The 27,651-nt window shown below is 43.9% G+C and overlaps 1 protein-coding gene across 1 annotated transcript; it reads left to right on the forward strand.

Moving 5' to 3' along the window:
• Positions 1-27,052, forward strand: LOC122920581 (prothrombin-like). Its single transcript, XM_044270194.1, has 14 exons — positions 1-158; positions 9,383-9,543; positions 10,628-10,652; positions 12,681-12,734; positions 13,588-13,693; positions 15,898-16,034; positions 16,913-17,218; positions 18,935-19,039; positions 21,969-22,095; positions 23,662-23,829; positions 24,691-24,864; positions 25,874-26,052; positions 26,521-26,591; positions 26,814-27,052. Exons 1-14 carry the CDS (start codon positions 62-64, stop codon positions 26,952-26,954), a joined length of 1,851 nt encoding a protein of 616 aa, XP_044126129.1. The 5' UTR covers positions 1-61; the 3' UTR covers positions 26,955-27,052.
• The last annotated feature ends 599 nt before the right edge of the window (positions 27,053-27,651 follow it).

The following is a 27,651-nucleotide window of genomic DNA, read 5'->3' on the forward strand; positions in this document are numbered from 1 at the left end:
AGGGTCTCTGTCCCACATTGGAGAATGTTCCAACTATCCCTTCATTTGACTTACAGCTGCCATGCAAAGCCTTCTCTTCCCCAGCATGCCGCAGCAAACCGGGATCATCTGTGGATTACTTCTGGCCTTCCTGCTGCCCCTGGCTCTGGGTGACAATGGTAAGAATGGGATTTAGTGACTGGCTGAACAATACAGGGGATAGTGGCCGGTCATACAATGGGACTGTAGATAAAGCAGGGATTTATAAGTATGACCAGCAGGATGGGAGAGTCCATGTCGAGGTCTGTCAAATTCAGGAGACAGTATTTATTTTACTCACTTATATAGCGCTGACATATTCCGCTGCGCTTTACAGACATTATCAATACTGTCTCCAATGGGGCTCACAATCTACAGTCCTATCAGTGCGGGAGGACAAACTCCATGTAGATGTTGTCCTAGGACCCCAGCGGTGCTAACCACTGAGCCACCTCATCTATGTAATATCTATCAGCTATCTATCTATCTATCATATATCTATGTAATATCTATCTATCTATCTATCTATCATATATCTATGTAATATCTATCATATCTATCTATCGATCATATTTCCATTATCTATCTATCTCCATCTATCTATCTATCTAATATCTATTTCCATATATCCATCTATCTTTCTGTCTATTGATCAGGCAACAAATAAGGCAGATATTTGAAGATAGAAAAATTCCAGCACTTACGATTTTGGTAGTTAAAAACTTTGTCTTTTATTCAGGCAGTAGACAAAATACAGGGGACATCCACCCACAAGTGTAGCAAACCTGACGCGTTTCGAACAAAAGTTCTTATTCTTAACAATGAACTGTGGCTCTTTCGGTGATTTTATACCATTTGAAAAAGCATTAGATTTCCTTCCACCGATTGTAGGAGGAGAGAAGCACATTAACCCTCTATTCTCCGGAGGAGGCACCGTTCATACGTTTTACAATATAAAACGACGCATCTCTATAACCTCACTGAGTTTTACGTCAATATATAGTGAACAATAACCACAAATAAATACAAGTAAAACAGTGAACATAGTTAAAAAGTTGCGATCTTTTGTCGAAATTCAAGAATTATAACACTAAGTATACATTTGAAATTTTTATATAAATTCGTATGTGTTTAATAATATATAAATCTCGACATGGGACCTTGTATCTCTATTTTTCTTTTTAGGACAAAATGTAACAAAGATGAAAATCCAGCTTGAGATGAGAAGATAAGAAAATAAATGAGATAAATAGCAATGCACGAATCGAATTTTCTTCGAGAATTTTTTCTCAGAAAAAATGTATAAACTCATTTTTCATAGTTGAAACCATTTGGATGTCTAGTATTCAACTTAAAGATCCAAAAGGCTTCTCTAGTCTCACCATACGCTTTAGATCTCTCTTTTTGGTGATCTCACTTGTTCGATGGCATAGGCTTTGAAATTTAGCACCAGCCGTTAATGTTTATTGATAAAGTGTTGGACCGCATTCGATATATTCACACTATGCAGATTTTTTATGTAGTTGAGATGCTCCAAAATTCGAACTTTGAATTTTCTAGTGGTGCATCCCACATACATCATATCACAGGCTACACATTTAATGATATATATTACCCCTGTTGAATTACAATTAATATAAGACTTAATTGGATATGTATGAGAATTGTTGGCATCATGAAAGATTTTAGTATTTACTACATATGAACAAATAAGGCAGCACTCCAAACTCAGGTGAAAGGGTGGTGGACCTGTTTTATTCATCCCAACCAATACTATCTCTATCTATCTATCATTGCATAAGATACATGGAAAATAAGAAGGCGCTTCAAGGGTTTCCTGGGACTTAGATCAGTGGGTCCAGTAGATTCTGGTGGTGTTGTACTGCAGCTCAGCATTTACAGTGGACAGAACCTTCTGCCTCCACTGTATAGTTTACAGCACAGGCGGCACCCAGAACCATCTGTTTGGTGGGGTCGCTGGGAGTCGGACCCACACTGATCTTGATGCTAGGCCATCAATATCTAAGTCCTGGAAAGTTGAATAGTTTATTTAGCTTCGCCCTGAAATCACTGAGTATTTATAGTGTGAGTTATAGCTCATGATCTTGAGGAGTCTGACAACCACCTCTGTGCCAGGCAAACCAAGCAAATGCTTGGGGCCACAGAGATCGGGGGCCCCCACAAGACACAGAGATTGGGGGCCCCCACAAGCAGTTGGCTGAAAAGGAAAAAAAATGTGCAAACCAGGGGCAGACATATGCTCCTGCTCCCAGTTCAGTTTTGCGTGGGCTGCTACAGACAATCCATGAGAGAACGTACACATCTTGAGAATGTCCTCCGGTGAAAAAGTGAGTTGTAGGTCTACTTCCCATTTTTGAAAATAGAGATCTACATCTGGGTTGCTCTGGTCCAGTAGAATCTTATTCATCTGTGATAACAGTAAGTGAGTGTCGGGTTTTAGAAAAAGGGTGTCAAAGTCCGTCAAGATAAGACAAAGCTTTTGGCTGAGGAAGCTATTTAGATAAGATCTCATCTGAGCATACGTGAACCTCAGAGAGCCTTTAAGCCTGTCACCCTGATCAAGGGATTCGTAGGACACTACTTTTGTATTCTTCATGACGTCATGGACCCTGGGATACGAAGATCTATTCCATATTAGAAACCTTTCATCTACCCTTAATCCATGGGTGAAAGCAGGATTGCCCGTGAGGGGCGTCATAGGATCTGGTCTTTGTGATATCTGAAACTTCAAGACCCAGCTGTCCTATTGAGTAAGAGCATGAAGAACTAAGATGGGCCATTCCTCTAATGGTGGTCTATCGTCCTGAGTCACCCATGGAGCAATCAACAAGTCCATCGGGGAGAGTTCTTGTTCCAGCTGGACCCAGAGTTTCAGAGATGACCTATTAGACCAATGTAAGATCCGCATGAGGATCGCTGAAGCATGGTACAGTTTTAGATCTAGCAATCCCGCTCCCCCTCTACTTCTGGGTTTGGTCAATATCTTAATGTTTATCCTAGGTTTGCTCGTACCCCACACAAAGTGCGTTATTGCTCTGTGAAGAGTCAGGAAGAACCTACCTGTGCAGTCGTCGGGCACACGGCAAGGGGTCCCTTAAAGTACATGTTTTTCGTGACACCAGTTGCAGTGAAGCAACAAGGGCACAGGGCCCCTTTGTAGTCATAGTGTGGTAGATGGTACCCAGGTGTAGGGATGCCAGAGTGGTGTAGGGTAGTCTATAATGTCCCTTTAGGTGTTGTGCACGTGTCACGGTGCTCCTACCTGGATACCCTGGAACCCCAGGCTTTGCTTTGATTGAAGAAATAACTGAGTCCAGACCTTGTGATGAAGTTGATAACACCTTTACTTTCAATAAACGTTCTTCCAAACGATTTACAGGCTTTGTCTTGGTTCCCAGCAGGCTTTGGCATTAACTGTAGCAGGCAAACTCCTCTCTCCTACGTCTGTTGCTCTCTGGCTCTGCTGTGCTGACAGGCTGGCTATAGAACTCTGCTACTTCTTTATACTGTACTTCACTTTGTAATCTGGTCTGTCTCTAGATTTGTCCAGGGAACACTTTACTACTGGTTTCTGAGGCTTCCAGCTGTGGCCTCCACATCCAGCAGAGCTGAAGGTGCTCTGGCTGGCCTAGGCAAGGCTCATCCAACAGGGACGTGCTCCTGCTCCTCACCCTCCCTTGACAGAGGGTACTTTAGACTGACTTCTAACTAGAACTCCACCCCCCCTGCAGCAAGTGGGACACGCCCACCACACCACAGAGGGCGGTTATAGAAAGGAAGGTTCCCTTCTATGTAACTGTAGCTCTGCCATTTATGCTGCCACCTACTGGTGAACCAGGCACATTACATTTGAACAGTTATTATTGTGAATACACTGTGCAGGACCTGGAAATAAATACACTGAATGACATTAGGTTATCCATAGGAGATAGTGGCGGGGTGCAAAGGTAGTAATGCCACTCTGGGGCGTTACACCTAGTACACAGATGGGTATTGTTTGAAAGAGATACAAAAATCTCGGTAAGATGCATCTCTGGAAGGTTGTCGCCCTCTTCTTGGACCTGTGAACAATACGAACAAATTTTCGGCTAACCGGAACTCTTCTGTTCTCTGGAGATAGATCTCGATAGCCCTTTTCAGGTCTAGAGTATGTAGTAGAGTTTGTTCTTCACCAACCGGGTCAGGAAAAAACACGGGGAGAAAGGCTTCTCTATTATTGTTAGCAGTAGAAGGCACCTTAGGAGTAAAAGAAGGTATGGTGCGAAGAAGGACCCCATCAGGCAGGATTCTTAAATAGGGGTATTTAGAAGACAGCGCTTGAAGTTCACCTACTCTTTTTGCGGAGGTGACAGCAACCAGAAACAATACTTTGTATGACAGCCATTTTAAGTCAGTTTGCTGCAAGGGTTCAAATGGAGAAAGTGTAAGCCTCCTCAAAACCAGTGAGAGGTTCCAGACCGGTGTAGGCTCTCTATGCGTAGGTTTCAACCTTCTTATTGCTTTGAAGAATCTGAAAATAAGTGGGTGATGGAGAAATCTGTTCTCAGTCATAATATTGATAGCAGTCATGTGCGCTTTTAATGTGTTAGGCTTGAATCCCTTCTGGAAACCTTCCTGAAGAAACTGAAGAATGGATCCGACATCAATCGTCACATGGTTCGCTTCAGCCAACCAGGCTGTAAACTTTTTACATATTCTAGCGTATTTTTTCTTAGTAGAATCCTTGCGGGAACATAATAAGGTCTTAACTACAGATTCAGAGAGGACCATCTCCATTAGCTTAGATCTCTCAACCTTCAGGCTGTCAGGTGTAAATGGTTCAGGCTCTGGTGATAGAGACCGTCTTGTAACAGTAGATCTGGAACCGGGGGAAGCTTCCAGAACTCCCCCTTGGATAGCCAGAGTAATAGAGGGAACCACGACCTCCTTGGCCAGAATGGGGCTATTAATATCGTCTGAGGCTTGTCCATCATTATCTTCCTCAGGACTCTTGGGATGAGAGGTACTGGAGGAAAAATGTAGACAAACAGGCGTCTCCAACTGAAGGAAAAAGCATCCAGTATTGTGGGCTTGTCCAGCCTGTTCAGAGAGCAGAATTTGGGAACCTTTTTGTTCGATGCTGATGCCATCAAGTCCCACTCTGGACACCCCCATCTGGTCACAATCTGCTGAAATATTCTCTGGTTCAGTTCCCAATCTGCTGGGTCTATCTTTCTCCGGCTCAGACGATCCGCTTAAATATTCAAGCAACCTCTTATATGCATGGCTTTTAGCTCTAAGATATTGGCTTCCGCCCAACTGAAGATCTCTTTGCACAACTTCAGGAGGGAACTGTTTCTTGTTCCACCCTGCTTGTTGAGGTAGAATACAGTTGCAAGATTGTCCGAACGAATCAGCACTGGTTTTCCTACTATAAATTTCTTGAACTGGAGAAGTGCCAGTTGTACTACCTTTAGTTCTTTGAAGTTTGAAGACTTCTTCTTGTCCTCGCAGGACCACCGCCCCTGGATCCAACTGTCTTGAAGATGGGCTCCCCAGCCTCGGCCAGACGCATCCGTAGTGATTACCACTGGGGGTAGATATTTGAAGGTCTTCCCCTTGGATAGATTCCTGGATTGCAACCACCACCTGAGGCTCTGAACTGTTGAAGGCCTTAGTCTGACTCTTGCCTCCAGATTGTGAGAAGTGTGATGCCAGACTTGAAGCATATTTCGCTGTAGGTCTCTGGTATGGATTCTCGCCCAAGGTACCGCATCCGTTACTGCTGTTAGATGTCCCAGGGTTTTCATCACTCTGCGGACTGTGGGAAAATGTAAAGAAATGAGAATCTTTATTTCTTTTTTCGGAGCTCTGATCTTTGGTGGGGGAAGAAACAGAGCCATAGACACTGTATCCATCTGCATCTAGTGATTTTTCGTGAAAGTTCAGTCAGTTTTGTCTGCAATTGCATTCAGTTTTTTCAGCGTTTTTCACACGTGAAGAAAAACTTAAGAATAATGCTCTCTATCTTGCAGCAACCATTAGTGAAAAACCCATTGCGTCCGGATGCCTTCCGTTTTTCCCACAAGCCCTATTCACTTAAAACGGACTCATGTGCAAAGATCCATTGAATGGGTCAGGATTCAGTCCGGATGCCGTGCGCTTGCCTCACGCATCACACCAGGACGGAAAATTTGCTTGTGTGAAAGAGGCCTAACAGGAGATCTGACTGGTGGCATTTGAAAGATTGAAATAAGAATGTGCGACCATAAGTTGGACAAAAAAAATTAGGAAAACAACAACATCAGGGGAGCTATACGGATACATGGGGGCCACATCCCTCTGTCAGGGAATCGGCAATTTTATTTTTTTTTTTCCGTTACAGAGTTCACCACACAGGAAAATATTTGTAATATTGCCTTTTATGTTTATTTTTTTATGTGTAAAATTGGGAAATGGAGTGATTTGAATTATTATTTTTTGTTAAAAACTATTTTTTTCTTACTTTTTTCATTGTAATTTTAGTCCCCTTAGGGGACTGGAATGTGCATTCTCCCTATTGCTTGTACCATAGACTGCAATATTATACGGTTGGATTTTCACTGGTTGCCTCGGGCACGACTTTTCAGGCAGCTCGCTATGACAGCGCTGGAAGCCATCACAAGGCCCAAGGCAACCAATTGAAACCCTGTGATTTCGCCACAGAGGCTTCAATGTGAGCCCCCTCCCCTGTCTATCCCCTTTGATACTGCAATTTTTAAATGACGGGATCTACAATCTCCAATCCCAGTCATTGTGGCCGGGTGCTGGCTGTATTACATAGTTATGTATGGGACGGGTGCTGCATACAGTTATGTTGTGGGGCGTGTAGGAGTTAAAGGGGTTATCCCATTGTTAACGTAAAAATGGAAAATCAGACATCATATAGTAAATGACAATCTCTTTCTGACAAAGCTAGAACCAGCCCTGCACCTCACATGGATCCAGAGATCTCCCCATTTATTATATCAAGCTGGCAGCTCAGGGGGGGTGTCCATTCTGCTGCAGCTCAGGGGGTGTGTCCATTCTGCTGCAGCTCAGGGGGTGTGTCCATTCTGCTGCAGCTCAGGGGGTGTGTCCATTCTGCTGCAGCTCAGGGGGTGTGTCCATTCTGCTGCAGCTCAGGGGGTGTGTCCATTCTGCTGCAGCTCAGGGGGTATGTCCATTCTGCTGCAGCTCAGGGGGTATGTCCATTCTGCTGCAGCTCAGGGGGTGTGTCCATTCTGCTGCAGCTCAGGGGGTATGTCCATTCTGCTGCAGCTCAGGGGGCGTGTCTATTCTTCTGTAGCTCTCTCTATCACAACTCAGGAGGCAGTTGAAGGATGAAACTGAGCATGTGTGGCGATCTAAGTGAGCCGGACAAAGAAATAAAAAAAGTGCAAACAGCAGGTGGCGCTATACAGATACATTTTATTGAATAACTCAGTGGCTATACAAAATTTTTAATTACATGCAATTACAAAAAAAAAAAATTCTGATCTAGGTGCTGGTTTGAAAACTGTAGAATATTTTTTTGTGGGACAACCCCTTTAAGTAAACGGCACTGAGCTGCAATACTAGGCACTACCACTACCAAATGTACGGCACCGTGCCTGGTCAACAAAGAAGTGTACATGATACTCATCGGGGCGATGCAGCCTCTTCAGTAATCTAAGTCGCCCCCTTCCCCACTGATCGGATATTGAATGCCCATTGTACCTTCAAAAATATTTTTGGCCACGGACCATGGATGACCTCCCTCCCTTAGACACTGACATTTAGAAATATTGCTGCAGTTCATCAACGTGTCCACCGGCCAACCCCTCGATCTCCAGAGAAGGATAGAGACAAGAGTATTCATCATGGATTTCTGTAGGGGCATTAGAGAGTATTTGGCTTCATTGTTTGGGCATTACATTTGCTTTAATCTAATCTATGGGCACTGCCATGTGGATCCTGCTGAAAGTATCTGCTCTGTAGCTTGCACTACCCATTCAAAGGAGAACCATTAGCCCCTATACACAAATTGGTCCTCCTGCAATTGGCGGGTTCGTCCGGCACACATCTAACATGTGTGGCCAGCTTTGGGCGGCACAATAGCTCACATGTAAGAGCAGCTGTTTGTACTCCAGAGCTTCTCTACCGACTGAGAAATAGGTTCAATATAATATTTCCACTTTCCTCTCACCATGTCTGCCAGTCTTGAGTATTTTGGCTATGCCCCTGTAGCTATCCCCGTAACCCCAAGCCTTGCCCTGAGGTTGGATTGCCTTCTTGTTAGCCGACATGAATCCTATAGACGATCTACACTCACCTAAAAAATTATTAGGAACACCATACTAATACGGTGTTAGACCCCCTTTTGCCTTTAGAACAGCCTTAATTCTACGTGGCATTGATTCCACAAGGTGCTGATAGCATTCTTTAGAAATGTTGGCCCACATTGATAGGATAGCATCTTGCAGTTGATGGAGATTTGAGGGATGCACATCCAGGGCACGAAGCTCCTGTTCCATCACATCCTAAAGATGCTCTATTGGGTTGAGATCTGGTGACTGTGGGGGCCATTTTAGTACAGTGAACTCATTGTCATGTTCAAGAAACCATTTTTCCAGTCTTCAACAGTCCAATTCTGGTGAGCTTGTGCAAATTGTAGCCTCTTTTTCCTATTTGTAGTGGAGAGGAGTGGTACCCGGTGGGGTCTTCTGCTGTTGTAGCCCATCCGCCTCAAGGTTGTGCGTGTTGTGGCTTCACAAATGCTTTGCTGCAGACCTCGGTTGTAACGAGTGGTTATTTCAGTCAACGTTGCTCTTCTATCAGCTTGAATCAGTCGGCCCATTCTCCTCTGACCTCTAGCATCAACAAGGCATTTTCGCCCACAGGACTGCCGCATACTGGATGTGTTTCCCTTTTCACACCATTCTTTGTAAACCCTAGAAATGGTTGTGCGTGAAAATCCCAGTAACTGAGCAGATTGTGAAATACTCAGACCGGCCCGTCTGGCACCAACAACCATGCCACGCTCAAAATTGCTTAAATCACCTTTCTTTCCCATTCTGACATTCAGTTTGGAGTTCAGGAGATTGTCTTGACCAAGACCCCAACCCTACATGCATCGAAGCAACTGCCATGTGATTGGTTGACTAGATAATCGCATTAATGAGAAATAGAACAAGTGTTCCTAATAATTCTTTAGGTGAGTGTATGTCTGGTATCCATCCAGTTTTCTAGACTGTCATTCTGCACAGATAAGGAGAAGGAGGACTCCAAATTTTCAGGAGCCATAAAGCCAGTGGTCCAACCCAAACGATGATAACGTGATATACATTTCCCCATCTCTTCCTAGTGTTCATCAGCAACCAAGAGGCGATGTCTGTCCTCAAACGCTCGAGGAGAGCAAATACAGGTTTTGAGGAACTGAAGCGAGGAAATATGGAAAGAGAGTGCATGGAGGAATTATGTAACTACGAGGAAGCGAGCGAGATAATGGAGTCACAAGATGCCACGGTAAGACGATCAGGTCGTAAGGCTCATGTGATGTTAATACATTTACATGTTTTAATAAACCTTAGTCAGCATGGGACTCAGGTTTCTTGGAACCACCACAGGAAATGACTCAGCAGGTCCACCCCCAGTCTATACAGGACATGTACACATCCACTTTGAAAATGCTAATAAGAAATAGACCCTAGTGGTAAATGATTGACTCCAAAGTCACAATCAGATAGGGTTGCTTTCTGTTGGGCCTTTAGGGCTTATTATTTTATTAGAGATTAGCCACCACCCTTTGGTACTCTGGTGGCCCAGCCTGAACCCAGGAGCCTGAGTGGGACCAAAGACCCTTGTGGTTCATAAGGCGGCACCAGTATTATAGAAAGTGCATGCTGGTCAAGTTACACCTCTGCCTGGAGGGAAAGGGTTAGGTCGACGCTATGTGCTTCCCTGCCCCTGGCCACAAAGCACTGAGGGAAGGGGGGGGCCCCCAAGCTGAACTCTTGCACCATCACCCATGAGCCTTTAGCTTCGCCCTTGCCTGGCTGGAATGTTATTGTATAAAATGAGTGAGCTCTTATGTCATAAACATGACAAGTCATAAATGCTTCTGTGGAGCCCGTGAGCTCATGTCATCAAGGACTTCCATAAGGGCTGCTGATGCTGCAGAGAGCACCTGAACTCTTTTGGCACTGCTTAGAGATTTTCTTAATTACAAGTTTCTGAGTGCAGCATTACTTTCTTAAAAACAGAATATATGTGCATGACATCACTGCCGTCACAAATCCAAGCAATTATTTTAGAATGGTGGACAATGCCATGCTATTTATGCAATTATGCCCACGATGCAATTATAGTACCAACATGCTGATGTCTGTTTCAACATCATTAGCCCTTATCCTTACCTAAGAACACTGATCAACTACACGCTGCCCCTTAGTGATTGTGTTCATTCATTTTGTCCATCTGAATTGTATTGTATGGATGTGCCTTGTTGCTAAGAACACCTTGTGCCTGTGCAAATGTATATGTATATATATATATATATATATATATATATAGCTCTCATCTTCACAGCCATGTGTCTTCTATATTACAGGACACATTCTGGCACCAGTATCAAGGTAAGTAATGAAATAATGAAAACACATCTTATCTCCGTGCACTGGTGTCTGTGTTTGCTGATTTCCTCACAGTTCAGCGGTCGCCAGTTATGAAGCAATGCAGGAGGGTATGACTGCGCCTACGCGACGAGCACAGCATGTCCTGGAATGGTTTCTTGGTACAATTGGGGGGTGCGCAGGACGTATACACACAGTAGTGCCCACCTAACAAAGCCCTCTTAATGTGTCATGGCTAGTCCAGGGATCAGCAACCACTGGCACTCCAGCTGTTCTGAAACTACAACTCCCAGAATCCTCCTTTCACTTTTATGAAAGGTACAAGAACTGCCGAATAGGTGTGCATACTGGGGGTTGTAGTTTCACAGCAGCTAGCTTGCCGAAGGTGGATGATCCCTGGTCTACTCCTTTATAACAATGCAGTACAGCCAAAGGCCCCTGAGAATGCAGCCAGACGCCCAATACACTCCACCTGCCAAGCCATGTATCGGTGTTGTGGCCTGTCCCTATGGCGGTTGTACATTCAGCCACATCATCCTTCCATCTTCATGTGTGATAGCAATATCTTCCAGTCATCAAAAGAACTCAGAACATAACTTGACCTCTTGTATGACCCACCTATATCTATTGTAACCAGACTTGCAAAATGTCAGTGATTATGGCTCAATGTTCCCAGTCCCCAAGGACATATTTTGGAAATGTTTGCCTAGGGGTATGTCCTTATACTAAGGCCTCATGCACACGGCCGTTGTTTGGGTCCGCATCCGAGCCACCGTTTCACTTCAATGGGGCTGCAAAAGATGCGGACAGCACTCCGTGTGCTATCCCCATCCGTTGCTCCGTTCCGTGGCCCCGCTAGAAAAATATAACTTGTTCTATTGTTGTCCGTGCTTTGCGGACAAGAATAGGCAGTTATATTAAAGGCTGTCCGTGCCGTTCCGCAAATTGCAGAACACGCACGGACGCCATCTGTGTTTTGTGGATCCGCGATTTGCGGACCGCAAAACACACCACGGTTTATGATCCACTCCTTATTTTGGCTTCCACAATTGCATGAAGAAACCTGACCATACCCATACCCTAATGGCGCATTCACACGACCATAGGGTTTTGCAGATCCACAAAACACGGATACCGACCGCGTGCGTTCCGCAATTTGCGGAGCGCACATGGACGCAACTATAATACAAAATGCCTATTCTTGTCCGCGATTAGGGACAAGAATAGGACATGGTCTGTTTTTTTTTTTTTTTCGGGGCCGTGGAACGGAACCACGATTGCGGACAGTACACGGCGTGCTGTCCGCCTCTTTTGCGGCCCCTTTGAAATGAATGGGTCCGCACCCGTTCCAGAAAAATTGCGGAACGGATGCGGCCTCATTCATACGGCCTTGTTATAGATGTCGGGCGTCACTGCGTGAGTTCTGGGTGCACGGTCCGCGGGCGTCGCCCCAAGTACTTGAGTGAAAGAAAGAACCGGCAGTCCTTACGATGTAGTCGTCAATATTTTATTTGACTACATCGTAAGGAGTGCCGGTTCTTTCTTTCACTCATTCACACGGCCGTCTGAATGAGCTCTAAGAGTAGCTTCACCCAGGGGCTATATCTAAATATGTTTGCCAAGGCAGAGAGAGTTGGCGGTGCCCCTTGGCACCCTGTATCTGGACGCATGCTCTGTCTGCCCTGCCTCCTAGCTATGCCCCTACCTGTACTAACCAAACCACAAAATATTCATCTTTTTCTGTATTGTTAAAGGGTTGTTCAAGATTGAAAAAACATGACTGATTTATTCCATAAACAGCTCCACTCCTGTCAACAGGCTGTGCCTGGTATTGCAGCTCAGCTACACTGATTTGAATAGGACTGAGCAGCAGGACCACACACAACCCATGGACAGGTGTGGCAGTGTTTCTGGAAGATAGCAGCCATGTTTTCTTAATCCTTTAGGACTGATCCTAGTGATTTATAATATACTTCCTATAAATGCCACTTCTTGGATTCAAGTGAAAGGTTGTTTCATGCTCCTTCACAGCTTGTCATCCTGAAAAGAAGCTGCCGAGAGAGTCCCTGGACCGCTGCATGTCAGGTGAGCGGATGTCCGTCTGCTTCCATGATTCCCCTGCTCTACATACATGTAATATGCTACACACCATTCATCTCCATGGCATCTATGCCAGTCGGACCCGTGTCTTCAGCCAGTCATCTGATGTGTTACGTGGCCTCTTGAATCTTCAGATGTTGTGGTAGATAAGAATCAGGCATGTTGGATTTCAACTGCCCAATCCCAGCAGCTTCCTCGTCACTCCCTACATATGCATGCTTGGCTGGGCCGAGCATGCATATGTATGGCAGCCGGATCAGGAAAGATAGCTCTTGGCTTGTTTGGCGGTTAGTTATCTCATGGGTATGGCCAGCTTAAAGGGTTATTCCAGGTTTTTACTACTGGTGATGACCTATCCTTAGGATAGTCAATCAATATCTGATTAGTGGGGGTCCAACACCTTGCACCCCCCACTGATCAGCTATTTCAGAATAGCACCGGTGTCAGAATGCTCCTTTAAAGGGGTTGTCCAAGATCAGAAAAATATGTCTGCTTTCGTTCAAAAACAGCACCACGCCTGTCCACAGGATGTGCCTGGTATTGCAGCTCAGCCTTGTTCACTTCAAAGCAGCTCAGCAGTAATACCAAATACAACCCCTGGACAGGTGTGGTGCTGTTCCTGGAGACATTTATTTCTAATGCTGGATAACCCCTTTAAGTATGGGCATCAATATTGTGAACATGGAAAAACCCCTTTAATTAGAGAAATGAATCCTAATAATAGTAGGTCTATGGGCAGTAATTGAGAGTATTACTAGTAGTAATAATTAATAATGGTAGACATAGTGCATTAGTGATAGCAGGCGGCACCTCACCTCTCTCCATTCCTGATTGACAGGTAATTGCACAGAAGGAATTGGTCAGAATTACTTTGGAAACATCAGCGTCACCAGGTCGGGGCGAGACTGTCAGTACTGGGAGAGTAACTTTCCGCATAAAACTAAGTAAGTGTTGGCGGTGTATGACTTGTACATTGCTTCATCTTGAAAGACACATTCATCATTCATTTAAAGCACGCTACCGTTTTGTGCACACAGCTCCTATGCAGTTTCATGTCTCTCCACGGTCCCACACAGCAAACAAAGCTTGTGTATTGTCCGATCCAGAAATCACGTGTCGCTCTCATCTGCCCCCTTTTTCTTAACCTGAAGACAGTAGAAAAGTAGGGTAGAGGGAATGTCACCTGTAACCGCGAAGACACATCAGTCTGCATGGAAGCTGTGGACACAAAATGGTAATGGCTCTCAGTAAGGCCTCTTTCACACAGGCGTGTGCGCCCCGTGGCCATATTGCAGATCGCATTTGTGGATCCGCAATACACAGGTGCCGTTCCGTGGGCATTCCGCACCATTCACTTCAATGGGTCCGCAAATCCGGAGATGCGAAATCCGTGGGGTTTCGTCCCATACTTCCATTCCCCAAAAAGATAGAACTTGAATGGGTCCGCATCCTATCCACGACCGTGCTGTTTTTTGCGGTCCGCAAACTGCGGATCCGCAAAAAAACTGAAGCTGCCCGTGTGCCTTCCACAATTTACGGAATGGGCGGCCCATTGTAGACATGCCTATTCTTGTCCGCCAAACAGACAAGAATAGGACATGCTAGATTTTTTTTGCAGGGCCTCGGAACGGAGCAACGGATGCGGACAGCACACGGCGTGCTGTCCGCATCTTTTGCGGCCCCATTGAAGTGAATGAGTCTGCATCCGAGCCGCAAATACTGCGGACCAAAACAACGGCCGTGTGCATGAGTCCTTAAAAGGGTTCTCTGGGATTTTCATATGGATGGTCTATTCTCTGGATAGGTCACTAGTATGAGATTGGCAGTTGTCCAACTCTCGGCAACCTTGCCGATCAGCTGTCAGAGGAAGCTGTGGCACTCACAGAAGCTCTGGTGGGCACAACAGCCTCCATTCAACAGTGGCTGTGCTTAGTATAGCAACTCAGCCCCATTCACAGCGTAGCACAGCGAGTTTGACTGTTTCCGTAATTCCCGGCCACCTCTGGTTTCCATCACAGCCTGGATGCGGAGGACCTCTATTGTCAAGAGGTGGGCCCCATGCAGCACGCCAGACCTGCAGGGTATTGCGATAGCGAGGTCACGGTTATGGGCAATCGAGGGTTACTCACTTTTTAGAGGGGAACCCTGGGCAGGCATGCGGCAGTGAAGGAGAGGCAGACACAAGTTCCTCTGGGGCACACTCTGTAAATAGGGACCAGGCCTGATGGTGGATGAGGTGCCCTGGATGTTGCAGGTATTTTGAGTGCCCAAGGCCCAGATGCCTGAATGCTGGCTTTAATCCTTGGTGTATAAATCTTCCTCCAGTATTGACCCTTGCTTTATATTAAAGTACCTCTGCCTCTCAGCTTACTTCTCTGAGCTAGTCGTTCTGTTCCTGTGCTGGGTTGCTGCAGGTTTCTCCCAGGAGGTTCATTCCTACAACTGGGGTTGACTCTACTGAGCTAAGCTTAGCCTCAGGAGCTTCAGGCTGACTATGTTCCCTTCTAGTCACCTGGCATGAACTAACCTCTCCCCTGTCTGGGCCTACCTATATATGCTTAGTGCTCTCTAGCTCCCTCTAGCGTCTAGGAGGCTAAACTACACCCTGACAGGCCTGACACCCAGATAATACAGGGAAATGAACAGTAAACATTACATTGATGCAATAGGCATATTAACCCTTGTGTAGTGCCCACCTTTACCTAGTGGGACACTACACCCGCATCTATCAGACATCGATGGTATATTCTGTACATATGCTTTACATGTCCTGGAGGTCTCACCGTCATTTTTATGGTCAAACCATTTTCTCCTGAAATGTATCACAGACATGATACATAAAATAACACTAAATATTTTCTTCATGGCCCCAAGTGGTGTCCATGTCCAGGACATTGATGGGATCCTTTACTAGCTGTGACTTCCCTTCTCTTGTAATGCTGTGTGGGGTAAAATAAGTGACCCCTCTGCTGCTAAATGTTGCCCTGACTAGTCTGCCTTGCTATATGCTGTGTATATGTTGGGTTTAAGAGATTGATGGTGACCATCAAGGAACTCGTCAGATTGGAATGAAACATTGGAATGAGATGTGACTGGGCTACTTCAAGATTTCCTGCACTGTAGGGTTGTAACTTCTCTGTTTTCTCAGGATTAACCCAACCACCCACCCAGGGCGCCATCTGACTGAGAATTATTGCCGAAACCCAGACGACAACCCACTGGGGCCATGGTGTTATACCAAGGATCCCGAAAAAGCTAGAGAGGAATGTTCAGTACCTTTATGTAGTAAGTAGGGTTGTGTTTTCGATTTGTCATCGATTGGTCCATATTCCCCTTCTCTGATGTCCAATCTTTATTTTGGATCTCCTTCCTGTCTTCATGGTGGACAGTTCCTTGCTGATATCCAGCAATGCCTGGTCTACTCCTTGTCTTCTCCTTTTGACTACTTTACTCAGCTCTTCATGCCCATATTTTCTTGTCTCTCTTCTCCTTTGGAATTCCCTTTCACTAATGGTCCATCCATTTAATTTTGCAACCACCATGGATATAGGGGGTGCAGAGGCAGCAGTACCACCCAAGCTCTAGTCTATGTCTCAGGGGGCTCAAAGGTTCCTCTGCAACATAAGAGGACACTAGTAGAAATGGCAGGGACTCTAGTATAGAGCTGGATTTGGGGCCCAGGAACTTCAAGTTACGACTAAGTCACCCCCTAACTCTGATTTCCTCGTATTGTCGAGGCTATCTCTCAAAAGTTGGAGCCTGCAACCTGTGGCTCTAGCTTCTTTGAAACTACAACTCCCAGTATCAGGAAATGCTAGGAAATGGAGTTTTGCAACAACTGGAGAACCTGGAGTTGCAGACCACAGTACATTTGCTGCAGAGTAATGCAATTCTTGGTATTGGATCTTACATTTAGAAGACAGGGAAGCAATTAGTGTGGACAATCAGTAGCTCATTCAGTGCTGAAATGGCACCCGCTTCATCTCCGGAGCTGGTACATAAGACATAGAATACATTTCCAATGAGTAGGTTACCGATTCATTATACCAGTGGTCTAACTATTGGCTGTCCAGCTGTTGTTCCAGCATGTCTGGACAATCACAGGTTGAAGACCACCTCTTTATACCATCCCCATAATTTCCCCCTGGTTATTGTCCTCATAGGCAACAATGGATTTACAATTGAGCCAATTGTGCAGGAAGAGCAGAAAACTCAAAAGAAAGAGGAGACACCCTGCGTGCCAAATCATGGTCTAGATTATAATGGCACCCTGGCAGTGACAGTGTCCGGACTTCCATGTTTACCCTGGAACTCACCATTAGTGAAGGAGCACAACCACAAAGACTTCAGGAAAGATTTAGTCCTAAAAGAGAATTACTGCAGGAACCCAGACAATGATGACGAGGGCGTGTGGTGCTACGTGTCTCACAACAACACCACCTTCGACTATTGCAAATTAAATTACTGTGGTAAGTACCCTTCACTTATCTGCTCCCCGCTACCACCCTTACCCTTTATTACACTCACTGATAAAAAAAATACCGTACCAAGGAGTTGCAATAAAACTTTCTATGCGTGAATGTAATGATGATATGTAAGTGATTACAATGTGAGAGCGAAAGGAGAAGTTTATTGGGAAAAACTGTACAACTGAAAAGAGGCTCTAAGACACTGTTGGGCTGCCTCTAGCCTGGATACAGTAAGAGATATGGCCTCTAGCCTTGATACAGTAAGATATATGGCCTCTAGCCTGGAAACAGTAAGATATATGGCCTCTAGCCTGGATACAGTAAGAGATATGGCCTCTAGCCTGGATACACAATGAGATACGGCCTCTAGCCTGGATACAGTAAGAGATATGGCCTCTAGCCTGGATACACGATGAGATATGGCCTCTAGCCTAGATACAGTAAGAGATATGGCCTCTAGCCTGGATACAGTAAGAGATATGGCCTCTAGCCTGGATACAGTAAGAGATATGGCCTCTAGCCTGGATACAGTAAGAGATATGGCCTCTAGCCTGGATACACAATGAGATACGGCCTCTAACCTGGATACAGTAAGAGATATAGCCTCTAGCCTGGATACATGATGAGATACGGCCTCTAGCCTGGATATAAGATGAGTTTACATCCAACAATCATAAATAGTCTGATATTGTAATAAACCATACCACAATTCAGCTGTATATATGAGTGCACAACTGCTAGGCCGCTAATGGTAGGTAGCAGAAGTGTGAATGCAGCTATGAATGTGTGTGTAGTAGAAGACATGATTTAAAGGGCATCTGTCAGCAGATTTGTGCCTATGACACTGGCTGACCTGTTACATGTGCACTTGGCAGCTGATGGTTTCTGTGTTGGTCCCGTGTTCATATGTGCCCGCATTGCTGAGAAAACGATGTTTTATAATATGCAAATGACCCTATAGGAGCAACGGGGGCGTTACCATTACACCTAGAGGCTGTGTTCTCTCTGCAACTGCACCTTGATTGACAGAGTCAGTTATAATGATGTTTTCACTGCCTGGTCCTGTCAATCAAGGTGCAGTTGCAGAGAGAGCAGAGCCTCAAAAGGAGTATGAGATTATGTTTTATCAGGCCGGTCTCAGAACACTGACATTGGGGTTCTGAACTTGATACATGTTGGTTTCTCATTCTTTGGGGTTATCAACATTTTTCATGCTTCCCAACACTTAACTTTATTTGAAGGGCTTTAGTATGGAGATGCCTGCAGGATGACCAAGGGATCTTAATCATCCTGCAGGGGTCCAGAGGACACAAAATAATGTGCTGATTACTTTCATAATATATCTGCATGGGGGTCCGAGGTCCAGTGAACTCAATCCTAATGCTATATACAGTTCGCTCCAAAGCTCCCCCTAGTGGTGACTGCTGGCAGCTAACATTTAATCATATAACTATATGTTTAAGCAGAAGATTTGGAGTTCTGTATCACTAAAACAATGCTACGGCCATTGTAAAGATATACTATAGCAATAATCTACACATGATGTGGTGGGCTTACAGGCAAAAGCTAATTACCAAAATTTCGGAGCACCAGTTGCTGTCCTGATGTCCATATCCCATCAGGCGGTAAACGGTCACTTTTTATATAATCACTTGTTCATGTCATTTGTTTCTTATTCTTTTTTCTTGTCGCTGGGCTCACCCCGGTCTCTGGCAGATAGTCCTATAGATGAAGAACCCATTACTAGCCAAGCTGGCAGAACAGATTCAACACAACATCAAACATTCTTTGATGAGAAGAGCTTTGGCCAAGGAGAAGCAGGTGAGGAAAGCATGGTGTGTGATAGATGTAGTCCAAACATGGACGGGACAGCCTTGAGCTATGAGGCTAACACTAATAAGTATTCCAATCACAGACATTTATGGCATGGTCATAGGATACCGCCATGGGGGTCGCATGCACCCCATGTTGGACCTTAAAACCCAGAAGCAAACAGGGAAAGAGAATCAGAAGAAAGTTACTGTGTATGTAAAAGCCGCTTATAGCCTATAGGTATCTAACAGCCAGGGGTGTAGCTATAGGGGTGAAGAAGTAGCCATGAAATCTAGAAGTTGGTGCTTGAGGGAGCCCTATTACATCTTTTCATTAGAGCCCATGCCAAAGTTACGCCTCTGGAGACGACAGTGAAACCTCAGCCTTTTAGACAAAAAATAAACTTTTGCCTGGATTCGACCTTCAAAAACATGCTCCTGGCCTACAACCAAGGAGGCCAACATAGAGTGATCCATGTCCAATAATAACCCATGCCATATAAGTAGTAAATCCTATATACCTTGTGATAAAGGAGCAGCCGATCATGCCACCTTACCATGAAGGGTTCCATGAGATGGTGGAGGGTCAGTGATCCTGGCCATGAAGTGAATGATTGGTGGGCACAGTACTACTTCTGAGTGACGTCTGTCGGGGGGTAATAATTCAATTAAGAATTATTAATTATGGTCATAAAAATAATTAACCATAAAAAAATAAAATTTATAAAATTTGTCATAAATTTTTAAAATCATGACCTGGTGAATTGTAGATAAACTAATTGATACAATTCACATCTGAGTACGACTATTTCCTCAGATAAATAAGTTCTTTTGACGTGAGATGACGTTAATGATAAACATGTAGTTCTATATTATACAATAATACACAGGTATTATAACAATATGCAGATTTATTGGTTACAAGATTATAAACATATATGAGTAAATAAAATACAATGATACATGCAAATGAATATATATAGCGTTAATATAAAGCATTACAAGCTTAACAATACATGTGAGTGGAAATAACTTGTCACATTATAACAAAACTATTATTAGGTTAGGATATCAAAGTAGGAACATACGTTATATATACTACTCCGGTTCAGAGAAAACCTCATGATATCATGATGGGCATGTCTAATCCTAGACATCAATATGGAATGCTAAATACATTCTACCCCCCTCTAACCAACTACACATCACATGACTTCAAGATGGGCAAATCCATCCAAGGATATAACTTAGAAGCGATAACTGTATCCTTCCACCCCATCCTAGACTATTTTCACACATATAACTTTGGTAAGACTATTAAGACAATTAACATGGATCTAGGATCTTTGCTAGACCATATCTTAAATGGGAAGGACTTGAAATAAGTCTTTCCCGTGGGAATCCATCACTTAGCTTGGCGAAGAATGTTCTATATATATATATATATATATATATATATATATATATATATATATGTATGTATATGTATATAATATGTAAGAAATTATTTAATGCTTTGCTAGATTATGAGTCTAGAGTCTTCTGCAGGTAGAATGAAGCCTCACAATATCCTAAGACTACATCTCAATATGGAGATGATCAATTAATTTATTTATTCGCCAATCTAGATGGTATAATTTCACCCACACTATCAAATTAGTCTAAATAAAATGAAATATCATTTTCTGTGTCTCCTACCAAGTCCTACGAGGAATCTCACTTCTGCTCCTAGGAAGCTGGGTGGTCCATCATAGCGCATCTCACCATGGCTTTCATCTTGATAGACCCCTCTAGGGAGCTCAACTTCTGTTCTCTTCTCTTTTTCTCCTCTTTTTTGTGTGTGTCCTTTCTCCCCCTGTGTATGTTTTATGATCACAAACTTATTAGTTAGACACACCTTCCTAGTTTGGAGCTTTCCAATCATAGTCGGATGGGCGTGACCATTGATAAAAAATGTGACATCATAACCTTACCCAGAATGCACTTTTGCTACTGTTGTAATGTCACCTACTGATACCTAGGTGGCACTGCTGTATAAGCTATTTGCATCATAGTATAAAGGGTTAACTTATATTAGTCTGAATAAAACGTATTCTATACATTTGACCTTAGAAGCTTTAATTCAAAGCTATAGGGATTAATTCTGACACTTGTAGCAATTAGAGACAGACCTCTAGGCGTCTTTCTGAATGTTTCTCACACTGTTGATTTATGGATCATAAATAACTTGAATGGCCTTGTTTTCTCACAGAGATATCAGCACCTCCTGTCATACCAAAGATGTGAATAATTGTTACAAAACACACATCTTCACAGACACTCTTTTAAAGACAAATATTCTCCTAATGAGAAATATATATAATATACTGCAGGGCTGGCCAACCTGCGGCTCTACAATTCCCACCATTCCCTGCTGTAGGCTGTCTGGGCATGCTGGGAGTTGTAGTTTTGCAACAGCTGGAGAGCCACAGGTTGGCCATCCCTGATATACTGGATACATGTCTTCATAACATATAACAATAGAATATAAAATAATATATATATGTGCTACTGATTGTCTTATGCTAAGGACTAACTAAGACGTATTAAATGAATACATGAATATTATATATTTTGCTTCATTAATAAATGTCTAATTGTATAGGTAATTATTACCAGCTGCATAGAGCTTATCTTTATCTCCCGTCATAAATTTATAAGTAGACAAGGAGGATTCTTCTCAGACTGGTACATTCATGAGAAGAATAACACTGAAGAGTAGAAACCTTTGTGCGACCTTACTTTGGCTTACTCAAGACATACAAAATTGTAACTATAGTCGAGCATGGCTCTTAAAGGAAATGAACATCCATCTTGACTAGAATGAATTGGATATCAATGCATTTACCTATGAAAAGGCACAACACGTCATCAATGGTCATGTTATATTTTATCTGCAGTTTGTGGACAGAGGCCACTCTTTGAACAAAAGAAAGTGTCTGATAATAGAGAGAGACTGCTGTTTAACAATCTGACCGGCAATCTACAATTCAAAGGAGAAGATGCTGAGCCAGGCAGTTCCCCATGGTAACTCTAACAGGGCTGAGTTTTACTATTGCTTTGTTGTATGACATGACCTCAAGGATCCTTTGTAAACCGCACGAGTAGTTTTTCTTCGGAATGTTTTCCTCTTTACCTTCCTCTATAGTCAGCAAATGTAAAAGCTTGTGTATCATCACTATCTTGGAAACTGTCAACAAGGAGGCCACAATGATATGTTGTTCTCCCTGTTTCTCCATCTCTAGTAATTCGAGTTCATAGTGGATTATAAGTTCATTATGAACTGCAAGTCTGATTTGCTAATTAACTCCTTAATACCCCTATGACCGTACTTAGTGACACGTGAACACTAAATGCACATATGGGGACATGGACCGAGCCTGGTATTGCAGCTCACCGCCTTTTACTTACATGAACTGCTATACCGCACACATCATAGGGCCCCATTGCAGTTTAAGTAGAAAAGTCGAAGGTGTAAATTACCCTCAGAAAAACGGAAGCCTCGCACTCTTTTCCCAAATGTTATAAAAAGTGGAGCAGGTGCTTCATAAATATGACACTTGGTTTGAAAACTATATTTTTCAATGTATTTATGCCAGACAGCTGCCATAAAGGCATTGATAAATTTAATCCATACAGCCCTTATTCCCTGCTTTCTCACAAATAGTACATGATAAAAATCTGTCTGCTGGCAGCCACCACTAGGGGGAGCTCAGTGCAGTTAAAATTATACAGCTACTATTGAGCTCATTGGAAGTTGTAAAAATATCTCCTCTAACTCGTCTCTGAAGTAAAATACAATCATGGTTGGGTAGCAGGAGTTCTGTGCCACCTCCCTCCACCATAAATGTGGTCTCCACAGCAATGATACGGTTGTCTGTATGGTGTGCCAGTGTCAAGCACAGGCCCTTTTGTTTTATATTGGAGAACCCATTTAAAGGGATTATCCGTGGTTTTATAAATTGATGGCTTATCCTTATTTTAGATCAGTGGAGGGGTCCAACTCTAGATACCCTTACTATTTGATGGGTTTGTGGCGCTGGTGAAAGTTCTGTGGCCTCGTCACTGCTCATATTGGTGGGTACTGCACAGTGCCATACTTCATGTGTTGGCCGTGCTTGGTATTGGATCTTTGTCACATTCAAGTGTGATGATTGGTGGGGATGCCGACAGTCGGACCCCACCGTTCTAGTATGAAAGGTCAATCTTATATATATCCCTTCAATTTTTAAAACCTGGATAACCCATCTAATGAACTTTTGGTATTAATTTTAAAGAGCCAGGTTGTCCTGGGTATCTATACATGGTCTACCAACATCAGCTGGCCTAACTGTTGACTGTTTCCAGGCAGCCACACTAAACTGAACATCATAAAAAAATAAAAATAGCTGAAAACCGCAAAGATGAAGATGACTAGTGCATTAATGTGCAATCCAACTTTAGTCTGTGGTGGAGCTCCATTATCTTTCTGATGGTTTCCCTTATACTCGTTTCTCTTGATTTAGATCAAGTAGTTATCTGGAATAGGTGACATTGTAATATATTCAACCCAGATAAGGCTTTACTAACAACTTTGCTGATTTCCATTTTTAGGCAGGTGATGCTGTATAAAAGAAACCCCCAGGAGCTCTTGTGTGGAGCCAGTCTCATAAGTGACCGCTGGGTGCTGACCGCCGCTCATTGTGTCTTCTATCCTCCATGGGATAAAAATTTCACCACTGAGGATCTCCTGTTGCGGATAGGAAAACATAATCGTACCAAGTAAGACACCTCTCATGAACACAATGTGACAAACACACGGCCAGCGTTGAACACCATGAGATATCTGGTGGCCGATCATCCAGTTTCTGGTACCAAGGGAAAAAAACAATTGGACAAGTTAGATATGATCAGAAGATTTCCAGTCCAGTTAGAGTACAACTCTCATTTTCCCACCTGATTGGTTACTTTTGGTAACCTCCACTTTTCTATTGTACCAGTTTTGATAAATTTCTCTATTTGTCAACTAAAACCAGCCGGTATTAAAGGGGGTGCCTCACCTCAATCATCAGGGGCATATTGCTAGGCTAGGCCACCAATGTTAGATAGGTGCGGATTCCATCTCTGGCGCCAAACTGAAGGAGAGTGCACAGTGCAAGCATGGCACTCCCATAGAAATGGAGAGTGGCCGCGCATGCGCTCTTGTTCACTTTGGGAGCTCCATTTTAGAGACAGGTGTGGGATCTGAACTTATCTAACATTGATGGCATTTCCTAGCAATATACCAGCAATGTTTGAGGTGAGACAACGCGTTTCAGCAATGTGTTGCAGGCACTATATAGCAGTCATTTTTGGAAACAATCTTTTGGGGTACTATATGGTGGTATTATGTGGGCTGTGTACATAGCAATATACTAGCACTACATGGTGTTATAACGTGGGCTGAAAACTGGCAAGAAGTTGAAGGGGCTGCGAGCTTGTCACCCACTGCCCTGTATTATATAACATAGGACAATGCTAGATCCCATTGGAATGAATGATATTGTAGAATCGGTTCAATGTCAGGTTTTCGCTGTGTGACAAAGGACATATTGGAGAATGCCAAAAGGTTTTTCCTATTGACCTTTCCTCTTCTCCATCCAGATACGAGAGGACAACAGAGAAAATTCTGCAGCTTCAACGGATCATTATCCACCCAAATTACAACTGGCAGGAAAATCTGGACAGAGATATTGCACTTCTGCAGCTGAAGAAACCCCTGACCTTCACAAATTATATCCATCCAGTGTGTCTTCCGACCAAGGAGATTGTACAGAAGTAAGGGACTTCATATCTCAAAATACAAAATGGCGTGGTATTAAAAAGCAGGAAGTGCTCAACCCCATATGCAGTGGTGCATCTATACCGGGGGGAAGGGGGGCAGATCCTGCACTTGTGGCCCGTTGCTAATGGCAATCCCCAGCAAAAATGCATACAATGGAGGATACCTGCAGCGGACCACAATGGACATCCTACACAGGATAGCAATTGTGTGGATGTGATAAGCAGTCAAAATAACATAACAAAAACAAAGATAGGTGCACTATGCGGTCAGTACGAGGGTTAGTAAGACCGCAGAGTGCACCTGTCTTTGTTATGTTATTTTGACTGCTTATCTCATCCACACAATTGCTATCCTGTGTAGGATGTCCATTGTGGTACTTGTGGTCCGCTGCAGGCATCCTCCATCGTATGCATTTTTGCTGGGGATTGCCATTAGCAACGGGCCACAAGTGCAGGATCTGCCCCCCCCGGTATAGATGCACCACTGCATATGGGGTTGAGCACTTCCTTCTTTTTAATACCACGCAATTTTGTAGTTTGCATTTTTGGAGGTGTAGAAACTCCTAGCCTGAATGTGCTTTCATTTCCATCCACAGGCAGCATTCTGGTGCACATGTGAGGCCTGGGCTATATCAGCCAGTCTTGGGTGGGGCTCTCTGCCTCCTCCCATTGTATGCATGGTTACATGCTGGAGGTTACTGGGAGATTGCTTTGAGTTGGACCTTGCGCACCTGTAATTCGCCCACTGGCTCCTGGTATTGCCCATACGGCCCAGGTAGGTTTAGCGTTAGGTTCCCGAGCTACTTGAGAAACCTTGGCGCGGTGCTCGGCCTCAGACATGTCCTCCAAGCAGGATATGTTGGCTAATTCTCAATTTTACACCAGTACGAGGGTTAGTAAGACCGCGGAGTGCACCGGACTTCATATCTCACCAGGCAAGGTCCTCCAATCTGGTATGAAGCTCTAGCATCTGACAGGCTGCGTATTAAATGGTGTCTTTCAGGTTCCTGCAGTCAGGGTACAACGGTCGTGTCACTGGTTGGGGCAATCTTCAGGAAACATGGAGCTCAGGAGGACCACAGTTGCCTTCAGTCCTTCAGCAGACAAACATTCCTGTAGTGGAACAGGCGAAATGCAAGGCTTCCACCAAGATTAAAGTAACAGATAACATGTTCTGTGCAGGTAAATAGCTTTAAAGCAAGTAGACTACTTCACATATCAGAAGGTCAAAGTATGCCAGGGGTGGCCAGTCCATAAAATATTTGCTTCCCAACAGCCAGGGTCAGCTTTCTGTGAAGGGCTTGGGATCACCATCTGGAGATGGCGCTTCAAAAACACTAAGGATTTAACAGGGTATTCCCATCTGCAGCAATGATCACCTATCCACTTCTGACAGTGGGGGAGTGTGAATAGATTGGCGATTGCTTTGCTGTGCATTAGGCAGGGAGCATGCTCAATCACTTATGTTAATCAGTGGAACGGCAGGGTGCATGCCCAACTAGTCCATTCAAATCATCCTATCCAAGGTATTGGGGGGACTGAAATTAACCCTTCTGGTGATCAGACGATCAATTGACCATTCAACGTCTGTGCTGTGCATCACATCTAGCAGTTTATCAGTGGTCTTGACTCTTTGCCCATTTATTGCAGGGTACAGTCCAGAAGAGAGTGAGAGGGGAGACGCCTGTAAAGGAGACAGTGGTGGCCCCTTTGTCATTAAGGTATGACCAAGATTTTTTTTTTTGAGGGGGATATTCATTAATGTTCTGTCATCCATTAAGGTTGGTACCAACTTCACCGTAAAGGAGTGAATAAAATTTGAACCTTCATTTCTTGCCTTGCTCCAAGGGCTATTGGACGACACGTACTCCAAGAACTGCTCAGTTTATAAGAGCAATACAGAACACGATGGTATAATGGTCCTATGTTGGTTTTCTTTCTAGGATTTCACCAGCAATCGTTGGTACCAGATGGGTATAGTGTCTTGGGGAGAGGGATGCTACCGTGATGGAAAGTACGGCATGTATACGTATGTAAATCGCCTTCGGAGATGGCTGATGAAGACTATAGAGCAAAATCCCTAATAGCAAGTTTATTTTCCAACATTCTGCTGGAAAGCATTCCAGCTCAACAACCAAATTCTGTACGTCTGCCCATCAATAAAGATATTTTTGAACACTTACTCTATGGCTGGGTGTTATCCAACAGTGTGCACAAATGCATGCAAGCTACCCCAAAGGGATTCTAGTCAGCACATTTTACCCTCCCAAACCACTTACACCACTAGATCAGTGCCATGGGAGCAAGAACTTACAGGTGTTAGAATATCAGAGAAAACAATGTTTTATTCCCTCTGGGCAAGGGTCTACCTTTCTAACCAGAAGGGATTTCTCCAAAGCTGACCAAACCATTGACACAAATACATAGACCTAAATGTTTTTATGATCATCCAGTGACCTACTCCTCACAGGCCACCACTGAAAGGTAACAAATCAGTCAACCAGCTTTCTATCAAGGATACAGAACCTTCTCAGCCAAAGTTTAGGACCTCAAGACAAGCTGTCCTGGAGACCCATTGCAGACCTGTGAATAGACCCCAAGGCTGAGTTCACACCAGTTATTTGATCAGTTATTGTGAGCCAAAGCTGGGCGCAGGTCATAAACACAGAACAGGTGCAGATCTTTACATTACACCCGATTTCTGCATAGGTTTTACATAACTTTTTTGGTGCCATTTGAGGGTATTTAGTCTTTTGCATAAAAAAAACAAAACAAAAACCA

This window comes from Bufo gargarizans, chromosome 10 (genome assembly GCF_014858855.1).
Source record: "Bufo gargarizans isolate SCDJY-AF-19 chromosome 10, ASM1485885v1, whole genome shotgun sequence".
NCBI classification, from domain to species: domain Eukaryota; kingdom Metazoa; phylum Chordata; class Amphibia; order Anura; family Bufonidae; genus Bufo; species Bufo gargarizans.

Bases quoted from the DNA above. Each gene is read 5' to 3' on its own strand.
- LOC122920581 (XM_044270194.1), top strand. From the start codon at position 62: ATGCAAAGCCTTCTCTTCCCCAGCATGCCGCAGCAAACCGGGATCATC. The intron at 10,653-12,680 runs GTAAGTAATGAA...GCTCCTTCACAG, and splicing joins ATTCTGGCACCAGTATCAAG to CTTGTCATCCTGAAAAGAAG. The intron at 26,592-26,813 runs GTATGACCAAGA...TTTTCTTTCTAG, and splicing joins GTGGCCCCTTTGTCATTAAG to GATTTCACCAGCAATCGTTG.